The sequence below is a fragment of the Leptonychotes weddellii genome, chromosome 10 (genome assembly GCF_054177405.1).
Source record: "Leptonychotes weddellii isolate Sample4059 chromosome 10, ASM5417740v2, whole genome shotgun sequence".
In the NCBI taxonomy this organism is placed as follows: Eukaryota; Metazoa; Chordata; class Mammalia; order Carnivora; family Phocidae; genus Leptonychotes; species Leptonychotes weddellii.
The window spans coordinates 56,753,928-56,767,452 of record NC_138378.1 but is presented as its reverse complement, the minus strand read 5'-3'; the positions used below and the strand labels follow the sequence as shown (position 1 = coordinate 56,767,452).

General features: G+C 42.4%; 1 protein-coding gene and 2 long non-coding RNA genes across 3 annotated transcripts in view; 2 read left to right on the top strand and 1 right to left on the bottom strand.

The window, feature by feature from the left end:
- The window catches only part of LOC145723890 (uncharacterized), a 1,084,435-nt gene that overhangs the window by 444,377 nt on the left and 626,533 nt on the right, over positions 1–13,525 (top strand). The gene's annotated exons all lie outside the window — the stretch shown is intronic.
- Positions 10,936–12,692, top strand: LOC145723889 (uncharacterized). The gene is made up of 2 exons (XR_014149267.1): positions 10,936–11,472; positions 11,508–12,692. It is a non-coding gene; the product is annotated as an uncharacterized LOC145723889 (long non-coding RNA).
- EPAS1 (endothelial PAS domain protein 1) overlaps positions 12,203–13,525 on the bottom strand; it is an 81,216-nt gene continuing 79,893 nt past the window's right edge. Inside the window, exon 16 of the mRNA XM_006740602.3 lies at positions 12,203–13,106. Within this exon, the coding sequence (XP_006740665.1) occupies positions 12,955–13,106 (152 nt within the window). The 3' untranslated portion in view covers positions 12,203–12,954. The remainder of the gene's footprint in view (positions 13,107–13,525) is intronic.

The window sequence follows — 13,525 nt, the reverse complement described above, 5'->3', positions numbered from 1 at the left end:
CTTTTTTTTAAGACCTGAGCTGAGATCCAAAGTCGGAGGCTTAACCAACTGAGCCACTCAGGCAACCCAAGAGGCTTTGTATGTCTTTTATATTTGGATCTCTATTCCACCTGGAAATCTTAAGTTTGATGTAAAGTAGGAGTTAAGAATAATTTTCCCCCCTATGTATATCCTATTGACTGGTTATATTTATTGAAAAGACCATCCTTTCCTCACTGCCCTGCAGTATTACCTTTGTCATAGAATGAGTGTTCATGTATGAGTGGGTTGATTTCTGGACAGTCTTTTCTGTTTTATTGGTCTATTTTTATACAATATCACACTGTTAATTTTTGTGATTTTACTTTATTTTTTATTTGTTTAAAGATGTTATTTGTTTGAGAGAGAGAGAGAGCACAAGCATGGGAAGGAGCAGAGGAAGAGAGAGAAGCAGACTCCCTGCTGAGCAGGGAGCCTGATGTGGGGCTCTATCCCAAGACCCTGGTATCATGACCTGAGCTGAATTCAGACCCTTAACCAACTGAGCCACCCAGGTGCCCCAATTTTTGTGATTTTAAAATAAGTTTTGGTATCCAATAGTATAAGTCTTCCAACTTGCTCTTCTTTAATATTGTTTTGGATACTTTTGGCTCAGCATTTCTACATAAAGTTCAGAATACATTTTTCAGACTACCAACACAAAAACTCTAGTATTCTGATAGGGATTGCATTTGATATATAACTAAATTTGAGGAGAACTGACGTCTTAGACATATTGACTTTTCCAGTCCATGAACATGGGATAGCCCTTCATTTATTTTGGTATTTAATTTTTCTCAATATTTTTCAAGGTTTTATATTTAGCACTCTTCTACATCTTTTAGATCTGTTCCTGGATATTATATTTTTATTGGTTGAATACATATTTAAAAATGTTATTTTCAATTGTTAATATATAAAAATACAGTTGATTTATATATCTTTAAATTTAGTAATCTGAAGATGCTTTTGCATTTTCTATATACACAATCATGTAGGCTATAAATAATGACAGTTTTTTTCCTTTCTAATCCTCATACTTTTTATTTATTTTTCTTGTTTTATTGCACTGGCTAGGTTCTCCTGCATTATGTTGAATAGAAGTAATGATAGTTGGCATCTTTACCTTGTTTCTCTCAGGGGGAAAGCTTTTAGTGTTTAGTATTAATTTCATCAGTAGGTATGATGTTTGTTTAGGTTTTTAATAAATATCCTTTATCAGATTGAGGGAATTATTTTCTATTCCAAGTGTACTTAGAGTTTTTTTTTCCTAATAATGCATTTCAAATTTTATCAAATATCTTTTCTATATCGATTGAGTTTTTTCTTTATTCTGTTAATATGGTAAGTTACACTGATCAGTTGTTCAGTGTTAAATTAGCTTTGTTTTCCTTTAATAAATCCAGTTTGCTCACAGTGCATTTTCCTTTCCATACGTTACTGGGTTTGATTGGGTAATATTTTGTTGAAGATATTGAAATTGACATTTGTGAAAGAGATTGGCCTCCTATAAGTTTTCTTTCTTATTAAATGCTTGTCAGGCTTTGGCATCAAGGATCTCATAAATGAGTTCAAAGTGTTCCCCCTTTTTCTACTTGCTAAATGTGTTTGAGAAAGAGTGATTGTCCTCAAACATTTGGGAGAATTAATTAATTTATTTATTTGAAAGATTTTATTTATGTGAGAGAGAGCGAGATAGCGAGAGAGCACACTTGAGTGGGGGGAGGGGCAGAGGGAGAAGGAGAAACAGACTCCCCTGCTGTGCAGGGAGTCCAAGTGGGAGAATTTAATAATGAAGCAATTCTTCATTAAAAAGAATTTATTCTTCTTAATTTGTTCACTTATTCTTCATAAACTGAAGTTTTCTTAGTGGGAAAGTTTTATTTAAGGATTCATTTTCTTTAATTAATATGGAATTATTCATATTTTCTATTCTTGTGTCAGTCTTAGTTTGGTTTTTCAAGAAGTTAGTCTTATTGCATCTAGTTTAATGGCATAAAATTGTTCTTAATTATTGGATATTAGTAATTTGTATACTACCTCCTGATACATTTTGCTAGGTGTTTATCAATTTTATTCTTTTCAAAGAACTAACTTTAGCTTTGTTGATTTTTCTCTATTTTACATTTGTTTTCTATTTCATTGTTTTCCTCTCATATTATTTTCTTATCTCTGTTTTCTGTTAGGTTTACTTTGCTATTTGTTTTCTAACTTCTTGATATAAATACTTATATCGCTGGTTTTCATCCTGTATTTTTTTCTAGTATATCCGTTTGAGGCTATAAATTTCCCTTTAAGCATGCATTTAACTGAATCCCAGAAGTTTTGATACACTGTTTTCATTAATACTTAATGTATGTTCTAATTTCCAAAGTGATCTTTTGTGAACCATGAACAATTTAGAAGTACTGTATAATCCTTACATTCAAGACTTTGTAATTCTTAAACTTCCATTTCGTTACTGACTTCTAGTTTAATTTCACTGTGGTCAGGGAATATGCCCTGCATCATTTTAAACCCTTGAAATGTATTAATATTTGCTTGGTACTAATACTGTGGCTTAGTACATGGCCAATTTTAGTAAATTCCCCATCTGCACTTAAAAGAATGTCTCTTTTGTAGTTACTGGGCACAAGGCTCTACATATGCCATTAGGTCTGTTTCTTAATTGTGTACTTCAATCTTTTATGCCGTTGTCTATTTTTTATTGAGCTATAATTCACATGCCATGATAGTCACCCTTTAAAGTATACAATTCAGTAGTTTTTAGTATGTTAACAAAATTGTGCAACCATCACCACTAATTTCAGGACATTTCATCACCCCAAAAAGAAACCGTCCCCATTTCTCCCTTCCTCCATCCCTTGGCAACCACTAATTTATTTTCTGTATCTATGGCTTTAATTATTCAGGACATTTCATTTAAGTGGAATCATATAATATGTGGCCTTTTGTGCCTGGCATCTTTTGCTCCATATAAGGTTTTCAAGGTTCACCTATGTTGTAGTATGTATCAGTATTTCATTACGTTATATGGCTGAATAACATTCCATTGGATAGTTATACTACATCTTATTCATGCTTTTATCATTTGCTGGACACTTAGGTTGTCTCTCCTTTTTGGCCATTATGAATATTGCTGCTATAAACATTTGTGTATAAGTTTTTGTGTGAACATAGGTTTTCAGTTCCCTTGGGGGTGTGTGTGTGTGTGTGTGTGTGTGTGTGTGTGTGTGTAGGAGCGGAATTTCAGGGTCATATGGTAATTCCAAGTTTAACTTTTTGAGGAAATGCTGGACAGCTATCCAAAAAGCTATACCATTGTACATTCTCACCAGGAATGGATGAGGGTTACAATTTCTCCACATCTTCACCAACACTCCTTATTGTCTATCTTTTAGCTGTTAGCCATCCTAGTGGTGTGTAAAGTGGTATCTGATTATGGTTTTCATTTGCATTTCCCTAATGACTAAAGACACTGAGCATCTTTCTATATGATCTTTGGTCAGTTGTCTGTCTTCTTTGGAGAAATGTCTAAAATGTTTTGCCCATTTTAAATTGCATTATTTGCCTTTTAATTGTTGAGTTGTAAGTGTCCTTTATATATTCTGGATATTAGTCCTTATCAAATACAACTTTGTAAATATTTTCTCCCATTTATAAAGTCATCTTTCACTTCCTTGATTCTTGTTTATTATTTTCTGCTTGTTCTATCAGTCACTGAGAGAGGTATGTTAAAATCCCCTACTATGAGTATAGATTTTCTATTTTTCCTTGGAGTAGTATCTATTTCTAAGACTCATAAGGTACATAGACTTATCATATCTTTCTGTTGCATTGACACATTTTATTATTATGAGATGTCCCTGTGTTCTAGTAATGCTTCTTCCTTAAAGTCTACCTATCTGATATTAGTACGCTACACCAGCTTTTTTGTGTGTTTGTATATCTTTTTTTGTCCTTTTAAAGTTCTTCTGTCTGTAGTCTTATTTAGACATCATATATCCTGTAAGCAGCTTCTATTTATTTTTTAAACCCAGTCTGACATTTTTCATTTAATTGAAATATGTAACCTATTTGTATTTTATGTAATTACTGATAGATTTAGATTTAAATCTAGCATCTTATTTGTTTTCAGTTTGTCCCACTTATTTTATTTTCATTTTTCTCCCCTTTTTGGTCTTCTTTTGGAATAATCATGTATTTTTTTAAAGATTCAATTTCCCTGCTTTATTAGCTTGTTAGTTACACACGATCTTACTATTCTTCTAGTGATTGCCCTCGTGATTACAACATGCATTGTTGACTTACTAAAGTCTCATATACGTTAGTGCACTTGTCACTTCCTAGACCATGCAAAGACTGAAAGTCACTTACTCCATTTACCTCTTCCCACCTGTTATGCTATTGTTTGCATGTACGTTAATTTCTGTTACTTAAAACCCCACAATATATTTTCATTATTACTGCTTTAACAGTCACTATTCACTTAGATTTACTCATTTACCTATCCTTTCCTTCACTCTCCATTTTCGCTGGCATTTCTTTGTTTTTATCTGGCATCCTTTTTTTATTCAATACTTTTTTTTTTTTTCTTTAAAGGATAGTTTTGGACTTACGGAAAAATTGCCAAGACAGTACAGAGAATCACTACTTCCCCTGCAGGCACTTTCCCCAATTACTACCTTACATCAGTATAATCTACTTCTTACAATTAATGAACCAACAATACAATTAGTATTAGCTAAAGTATATCCTCTATTCAAATTTCCTTCTTTTTTTACCTAATGGTCATTTTTCCCTTCCAAGAAACCACATTATATTTAACTGTCATGTCTCCTTAGGCTCCCCTTGGCTCTGACAATTCCTTAAGTTTACTGATTTCGTAAGAGACCATGCAGTATAAATCCATATGAAGAAAACCATTTTAAAATTCTAAATTCAAAAAAATTTGCACTTTCTTCTGCCCAGACAAGAGATGAACACTTAAGGGGCAGTAAGAGTTTCCCTCTGCTTGTTCTGGGCTCCATGGGACCATCAAAGTCCAGGCTGAGATCTGAGCAAAGCTTTGAAATCAGGTGGTTTTTTGTTTTTTTAATCTTGATCCTTAGATGGCATCACTTTCTTTGTTTGGTGATCAGAGACGAGACTTAATTTCCTTATTATACTGAGGAGGCAAACACAGACACATTAAGGGAGAAGGGAGGTTTACTCTTGAGTAGATTTGCATTGAGCTGAACTCTATCTGAACCTACAGGCCTGGTTGTATTATGTGGGGCCATCCGGAAAAACTATACACTATGCTTTCTCCAGATATTTGAAGGTGGCCTTTTGAGTTCCCCCAAATCTTATTTCCTCCAGGACCAACTGTCTCAACTTCTCCAGTCAACTGTGGTGATGTGGTTGCGAGCCCTGTCCACATTTTCGTCCGCCTGTGAACAAATTCCTGTTTATATCTCTATTAAGGTGTGGTGCTAGAGAGGGACATAATATATTGGGGTTGCTGCCTAGCCTGTAGTTTCGTGGAACTATGAGCTTCCAGGGCCTGAGCACAGCCCAGAGAGTGTTGGTATGTGGGGTGCTGGGCAGAACCGGCCTACATGGCAGAGGCCACCCTGGTCAGCATGTTCTAAGCAGCAGCAGGAGTGGAGGCATGTACTCTGCATTTCCCACACCCATCTGGGCCAATTTACCCCAGTCTGAGTCCTCTCTCTCATCCACATCTTTAGTTGGAGCTCTGCCTTGGCTTTTAAGCAAGGCCCCCAAATGATGTCAATGTTCATGCTCAGCTGCCCTCGCCTCAACCAGGCTAACGAGGACAGGAGAACGTCCCTTTGTTTCAGGCCAATGGGTCCTCCAACTACAGCTGTCTTCCTCTGTTTCTGCAAGTGCTGGTCCCACCCACAGAGTGTAAAACCCAGGTCCCAACAGGCAGAGAGGGAGGGGGCGGCCTCCTGGCTACCCTCACACCTGCCCTAGAAGGCAACCACCCCACCTTACGTTCAGTGAGTACACTCCAGTGATGGTCCCTAGCTGCTGTGGGATCTAAGAAGGGCCTAGAAAGCTCTGTAGGCATGGTGGAGAAGCTGGTGTGCCTCCCTGCCATTCCATGCCTCTGCAGGCTGCCGGAAAGGTCAGCTCTCCACCCTTTGGCTTGAACCTCTAAGAGATGCTCAGGATGATATATCATCTCTTCATTCTCTTTGTCTCAGTCACCAGTGGCCAACCAAGGCTTCCAGGTCATCTGTTACCACCTGGCCCCTGTGCCCAGAAGGTTCTGCACATGCATCATTCTCTTCCATCTCCCATCCCTCCCGCCCCTCCTACCCTCTAGATCCTTCCACCACACTCTCTGGAACTCCATCTGACATCAGTCACTTCCTAGATCCTCCCCTCTTCTCTGAATGTGCATTCCCCTTCCTCTTGAACTGGAGCCTGGCTCTCTGCTGAGGCCCCTGCTCCCTGCAGTCATCAGGGAGGGGCTAGGTTCTCTAGTATCGACAGGTATCATCAGGCAGGGCCTGAGGGTGGAGGGGGTCCTCCTAGTTTTGCGACACTCCCTTCATGTCCTAGGACTCTTCTTTCTCCTCATGGCTGTCAACCTTGGCCTCTAGTTACTCCCCCTTCAGTGATTTCAGTCCGCAGCTCATACCTCTCCTCCGCCTTTCTACTCAGCATCATCGTGACACCTGCAGTGTCAACCAGTCTTCCTCACTTCCTCACACCTTCTCCATGTTATTTCAGCCACCTCTGAAATCTCAAAAATTTTTTTTAAAGTTTTAAATTTACATAAAGTAAAATTTTTTCTAATGTACAGTTCTATGATTTTGCACATGCAGATTTTCATAACTCCCACCACCGACAGGATATAGAATAATATAGAATAATAATACTCCAAAGAACTCTCCCATGCAGCCCCTCTATTCAAACTTCTCCCACCCCTAACCCCAGGCAACCAATGATCTGCTGTCCCTGTATTTTTTGCCTTTTCCAGAATGTCACATACATAGAATTATATAGACTGTACTGTTGGACGCTGGCTTCTTTCACTCAGCATGATACCTTTGCACCTCCTCCATGGTGCTGTGTGAATCGAGTTAGTCAGCTTAGATTGCTGAGCGGTGTTCCATTGTAGGGATGGATTACAGCTTGTTTTGTTGTTGTTTTTAAAGATTTTATTTATCTGTCAGAGAGAGAGAGCGAGCACAAGCAGGGGGAGCGGCAGGCAGAGGGAGAAGCAGGCTCCCCGCAGAGCAGGGAGCCCGATGCGGGACTCGATCCCAGGGCCCTGGGATCATGACCCTGTTGAACGACATTTGGGTTATTTCTAGTTCTTGATAATTGTAACAGCATTATTCATAAATGTCTGTGGGCAGATGTTATGTAAATTTAAAGTTTTCACTTAAGACAAATACCTATTTATTTATGGTGTTGCTGGGTCATAGGTGAGTATGAACGAGATTTCAATTTTCAGTTTCCTCTCCTCTGACAATGACTATCTGCATGGTTCCCTTTCTCCACACCTCTCTCTGACCTCTCCCTGACCTCATTAGGACCTCTCGTTCACTGAGCCTACTGATTTTTCACTGGTCATCCTCCTCTTCATCTTTTTTTCTTTCCTTCTCATACAACTTAGTTTTCATGGTCCGTCATAATAGTCATTCTCTTGGAAACATTCCTAACTCCTTCTAACATGCTGTTCCGGCTGCCCCCCCCAACCTGGCAACCTCAACTAACCATCCATTCGGCCTCCCTTAGGGTAGAAGAGTGTGGTCAGAGAAAAACATACAGCTGTGCCAGGGGTCAATTTGTGACCAAAATCTCATGTGAGCATCTGATACTGACCATCAGTCTGGCCTCCTAAAATGAGGACTCCACACGTCTCTCTCCTCAGAACTCTGACAGCCCGTCCCCTTCTCACCGCTAATGGTCTTGCCTCCTCCATCACTGTGGAGATGGAAACAATTAGATTGGAGGTTGATCATCATCTTCCCCTCACCAATTGCACCTGACAGGCTGCAGCCTTATTCTACTTTGCCTTCCCTCCTTTAAAGTGATGAACTGCCCATGGTTCTATCCACGCTGCATTAGATCCCATCTGTGCCCATCCCACCTTCTCAATGAAATTACCCCGCAAGGATCCCTTCTCTTGCCTGCCTTAATCAATTTCTCCCTCTGCCATCACCATGCAAACACTCCATATGCTACAGCTCATCTTGAAATATAACTTCCCTGAGAAAAATCTGAAACTTCACAGGGGAGAAACCCAACAAATACCATCTCAGCCAACTGATGAAGGTTAACATCAACAGTGAGAAGTCACACTGATAGTATGTACCCTTGATATGATGGCATGAGACTGGGTCTTTATGTCTGCTGTCATCCCCCCCGCCAAGCCCATGATCTCTGTCTAACCACGGCAATAACCTGTGACAAATCCAAATTGAAGGATGCTGTTATATAAGAATATCTGAACAGCACTCCTCAAGACTGTCAAGGCCATCAACAACACGGGAAGTCTGGATGACTCCTTATGATGGACCATGAAACTATCACAGTCTAGAGAAGCCTGAGGACACATGACAATTACATGCAATGTGGTATCTTGGATAGGATCCTGGAACAGAAAAGAAATCCATTAGACAAAAACTAAGGAAGTTGAAATCAAGTACAAATCTTAGATAATAAGAATGATATCAATATTGGTTTCTTATGTACCACGATAACGTTAGCAATAGAGGGAACTGTGTGTACGAACTCTCTATAATATTCTTGCAACTTGTCAGCAAATCTAAAATTATTCTAAAACAAAAACTCATTAAATATTAAAAAGCAAAACAGCTTCTTCTTCCAGCTTTACTCCATTTCCCTGCTTCCTTTCGCAGGGAAACTTCCCGAAAGAGTTGTGTGTTGCTGTGGTCTCTACCCACTCTCTGCTCCAGCCAGCTCATTCTTCAACCACTCCCATCAAGCTGCTGTGCTGTGCTCTCTACCCAAAATGCGTTGTGCAAGGTCAATGACGATCTCCATGTTGCCAAACCCCAGAGCCAATTTTGTTTCCTTCTCTTACCTGACCTTTCAGTCGAGCGTGTGGCCCAGTTAACTGTTCCTTCTTCCTGGAACACCCCCTTCTCATGGCATTTGGGATGCAACACTCCTGGGTTTTTTCTCCTTGCTGGCTCCTCCTCTGACTTTGACTAGCACTTACATGGTCCGGGGCTCTACCTTAGAACTGTACTCTCTGTCTCTGTTCTTACCTGCTGGGTAATTTGATCCAGTCTCGTGGAGTTAAGTACAATTTACCTGCTGTTGATTCCCAAATTTGTATCTCCAGCCTTCACCTATGAGGCAGGGACTCTTACCATGCCCAGTTCCCGGGGAGGCAGACACAGGCTCTCAGGCATTAAAGGGGCTTCCCCAGGTTACGCAGCTGGAAGCCACAGAGTGAGGACCTGAGCCCAGGTCCGTCTGACTCCAGGCCTGTGCTGTGAGTGGCCAGGCTGCCGTCTCCCCAATCCCAGTGTCCTGCCTGCTCCCCAGCATCTCTTGCATGTGCTGTCTGTTCTGGCCTTATGCCTTTGTCCTCCTCATCTGCTCTTGAAGTGACCTCCCTGACACCCCTGTCTTACCTATCTTCTTTTCTCCCAGCTCCGGTGGGGGTTTCTCCACTCTTGAGGCCCAGGCTGATCTTTCCTGGCTGCCTCTGAACTCCCACAGGACCTGGATTCCACCCAAAAGCAACTGAGGGTTCATCTGCATCTATTAGTTTTGTGCTTTCTGAGCCCAAGATGGGGGGGGGAGGGTCCTTGGCCCAAGTACTAGTGCACCTGGGGACACTGAAGCCCAGTATTTGAGACAGGGACTACCTAAAAAAATGTGGGCCCTGGGCCTCTATCATTGTATACCACCTCATACAGGGGAATTACTCAGAATTGCTTTTGTTTCTGCTCTTAGCTGGTAAGCTCTTGGAGAGATCATGACTTCACCAAATGAGTATCATTTAAAAAAACCGTGTGTGTGTTGGGGGGGGTAGCATTAAAATTTTAAGTCTTTTCTCCTGATTCTGCCTGGGTGGTCATGGAAGTGAAGGGATTGATTTCGATTTCACAAAGGCCACCGAGAGGCCAAGCAGTTCCCGCTGGGACCACGGAGTTCAAAGGAATATTCTGGAAGGGCTGGTTCTAGGACTGACGGTTGTGAGCAGAGGCTGCTGCTGGCTCTCTCTCCAGCCCCTGCATGGCCCTATAGGGACAGCTGCCTGTTCATAAGCAGGCCACGACTTAGAAAAGTAAAATTTGAATTTGGGAACCCGTCATGCCCTGTCTCTGCCTGGGGCGGTCTTGGCCCTTCCCCTCCCACCTTTACCTTCTCCCTGGGAAGGCCCCGCTAGAGCCCTGCCACCTCCACACTGAGGTCCTCCCTGACTGCTAGTGTACCCATGCTGCCCCTTCAAACCTTCATCTTGAAGTGCAGACTGTTACGTGTAGACCAGCACAGCTCTCACGCTGGTCCATGTAGCCTTCTGAAAGCACGACCGTGACTTCTATCCTTGGGTAACCCCCCCCCGCCCCCAGGATACGAGAAAGGGCCCAGTGGCAGACAGAAAACTAGGCGGAAATATGGCTGATCCAACAATGGCGCCCAGTCTTGAGCAGGTTCCCCAGCGTTCATGTTGCTCTCTCCTTCCTGTCGGCTGGCCTCCATTGCCTCACAGAGCTCGGGGTCCACGTGCGTTGTCTGTGAACTATTTAATAGAGGCTTTACTTTACATCGGTGTAGCCTGTGACAACTCTCCACGAAACAAGAGCCACCAGCACTGGTAGGATCAGAACACTTTAATAAGATATCAGTGTCAAAATACATTTCCTTATAAAGTTAAGCTCCTCTATAGTAATGTTGTCAGTAGGAGTTTGACAATACAGTAATGTTCATGAACTCGTTACGTTGACAGGTAAGGTTAATGTGAAGCTTGGAATATTTTTCAGAGTGTTTTAGTAAAACTGCAAGGGTAAAATGCCCTTAATGCTGAGGCAACACACACAGGAAATCAAACACCAGCGTTTACACGTCAGTAACCCTTCAAGTTCTGCCGCCGTGCAGGGGGCCAAGTGGTGGTGCTACAGTGTGATTTGGCCAAGGCAGTGACCAGGTCATTTTTCTCCTAGATTTCTTTTGAACTTGAGTTTTCTGTTGTGTTTTTGGCAATAAGTCCATCCAGCTTTACCAAATTCTTGGCCTGCCGTGCTTTGTGTGTGTTTCTAGAAACTTCCTCATTGTACCCAGGACAGAAGAGCTCCATGTGATTGGTAATTAAAAACCAAAAGGTATTGTCCCTCTTAACCAGTGGGTTATAAAGTGCTCTGAGAACACTTGATTTTCAGTGCTTCCTACCTGTGTAAGTCACTTCAGGTGACAGACCTTGGGGAAGGCCTGAGGCTAGGGGCCAACCAGGAAGTCTACCTGCTGCTCCTGGCAGGGCCACCTGACAGGCGGAGGAAGGGGTGCGGGCCTGGTCAGGACCAGCTACACCCCCTTTCCGCACCCTCAGGCCAGCTCCATGTGCTCCGGGCTGGTAAGCTGGGAGGACCGTGGGCTGGATCACTGCACCATTTCTGAATCCTCACTCTCTTTCCTGAATTCCCACTGAAACCATCTCATGGTAATTCTGGAAATATCCAAATGTGCCACGTGAAAGACCTTTGGAGTCCCATAGCTCAGTGCACTTGAAGGGCTAGCAACAAAATCTGAAGAAAAATTAAAGCACTTCCCCTCCCTTAGATTCGCCCCACCCTCACCCCATAACATGCCATCAGACCCTCTTGGCAGCAATAATAATATACATACATACATACATACATAATACATATAGAACATGAGAAGACAGCTCGCAATGCTCCCAACACTTCATGATTCCACGTCTTGGATTGTTTGTCACGCCCATGGCATATCCCCAGAGCAAAAAGCCAACAGCGAGAGACCTTGAGCAGAGCTAGGCCAGGCCCAGGGGAGTGCCGAGCGATTGCAGTGTCGGCAACACCAGGAGAGAGAAAACCAACACCTTATGAAAAATATCTTAAAGTGATTTTGTGAGCAGGATTCCATTTCCATTTCTAAGTTTTTAGATATTACAAAGTACCCATACATATGATAAACACATTAACCGAGATATAAGTTTTCTTTAAAAAAAAAAAACAACTCAGTTATGTTTTTGAATAATAATCAACAAACAAATCCACCCAATGCGGGAGAAGAACCCCAAACAGTGAGGGAAAAGCCACATTGCGCAACCTTCACAGACAACCACTTACGCTGGAGTTCACCCTTCACATTTCTTTTTCCCAAAAGTTGTGTCAAGATTAGAGCTAAGGTAGGCTTAAGAAGAGAAAAAAGATGGAAATTTACCATAGGGTGATTAGTTTTAAGAAAGAAAGGAGAAGGGCTTTGAGAGGAACAGGCCACGAATATCCAGCTTGGATAGCAAAATTACTTTGTTTCTCTTTGGCAACAACAACAACAAAACCTTTTTTTAGTTAAATGAAGCCAAAGCTTTCCCGACAAGAGAACAGACGTAACACAAAACTCGTTAGTATGGATACTGTGTGTGTGAGAGAGCGAGACAGAGGGACCCATGAATAATATAAATTAGAAGTAATCAAAGTTGGGGAAAGAAAAATCTTACGAAATTTAAGAACATGTTCATTGACAGAATAAAACACAGCAGGGAAAACGGTGTATTTAAAAATACAGCTACTAAAGTGAGCATCTTTAGAAAAAGGCCACTACTTGGTGACGTGGGCAGGTTCGCCAGGTAGGTACATCTTGTAAAAAGTGTGTTGGTGTTAGAGATACCTAGTTGCAAAAGTAGACGTAGAGAATGAAGCTGGCAGGGCGGTGCGGGCGGGGGGTGGGGGCGCCCGCCCAGGGGGGAGCCCTGGCTCAGGTGGCCTGGTCCAGGGCTCTGAGGAGGTCCCCTCCTTGCAGGAGCGTGGAGCTTCCTGGCACCGGAACATTCACCTCACAGTCATATCTGGTCAATTCGGGCAGCAGGTAGGGCTCAAAGGAGGGCCCGAGCAGCCGACTGGCCATGCCTGAAAGAATGGTTGGTACCGTGTGTTTAAAGCTCTCAGTCAAACATTCCAAAAAGGGTCTCTTCCATAAGAGGGCTTCTGGGATGTTTCCCCCAAGCCACCGATTATATTCATGTCAAATAGCAACCCTTCTGGGATGGTATCTAGGATCTGTAAGATGGGAGCAGACACAGGCAGTCCAGGGTAGAAGGGGGGGGGGGGCGTCCGGTGGCTAACCCTCCCAGAACTCTCCAGGCCACCTCGTGGCAGCGCATTCTCTGTGCATGTCCTCAGCTCAGTTCCCGCCCGAAGGCAGAGCGATGCCCCTGCTGTGAAGGAGGCAGTAGGCAATATGGCACCCTGAAACCCTGAGCAGAAGACATGGGCTTGGGGACTCGTCGGTCCAAAGAGCCCTGGATGTCCCTTCTAGAATTCTGGGG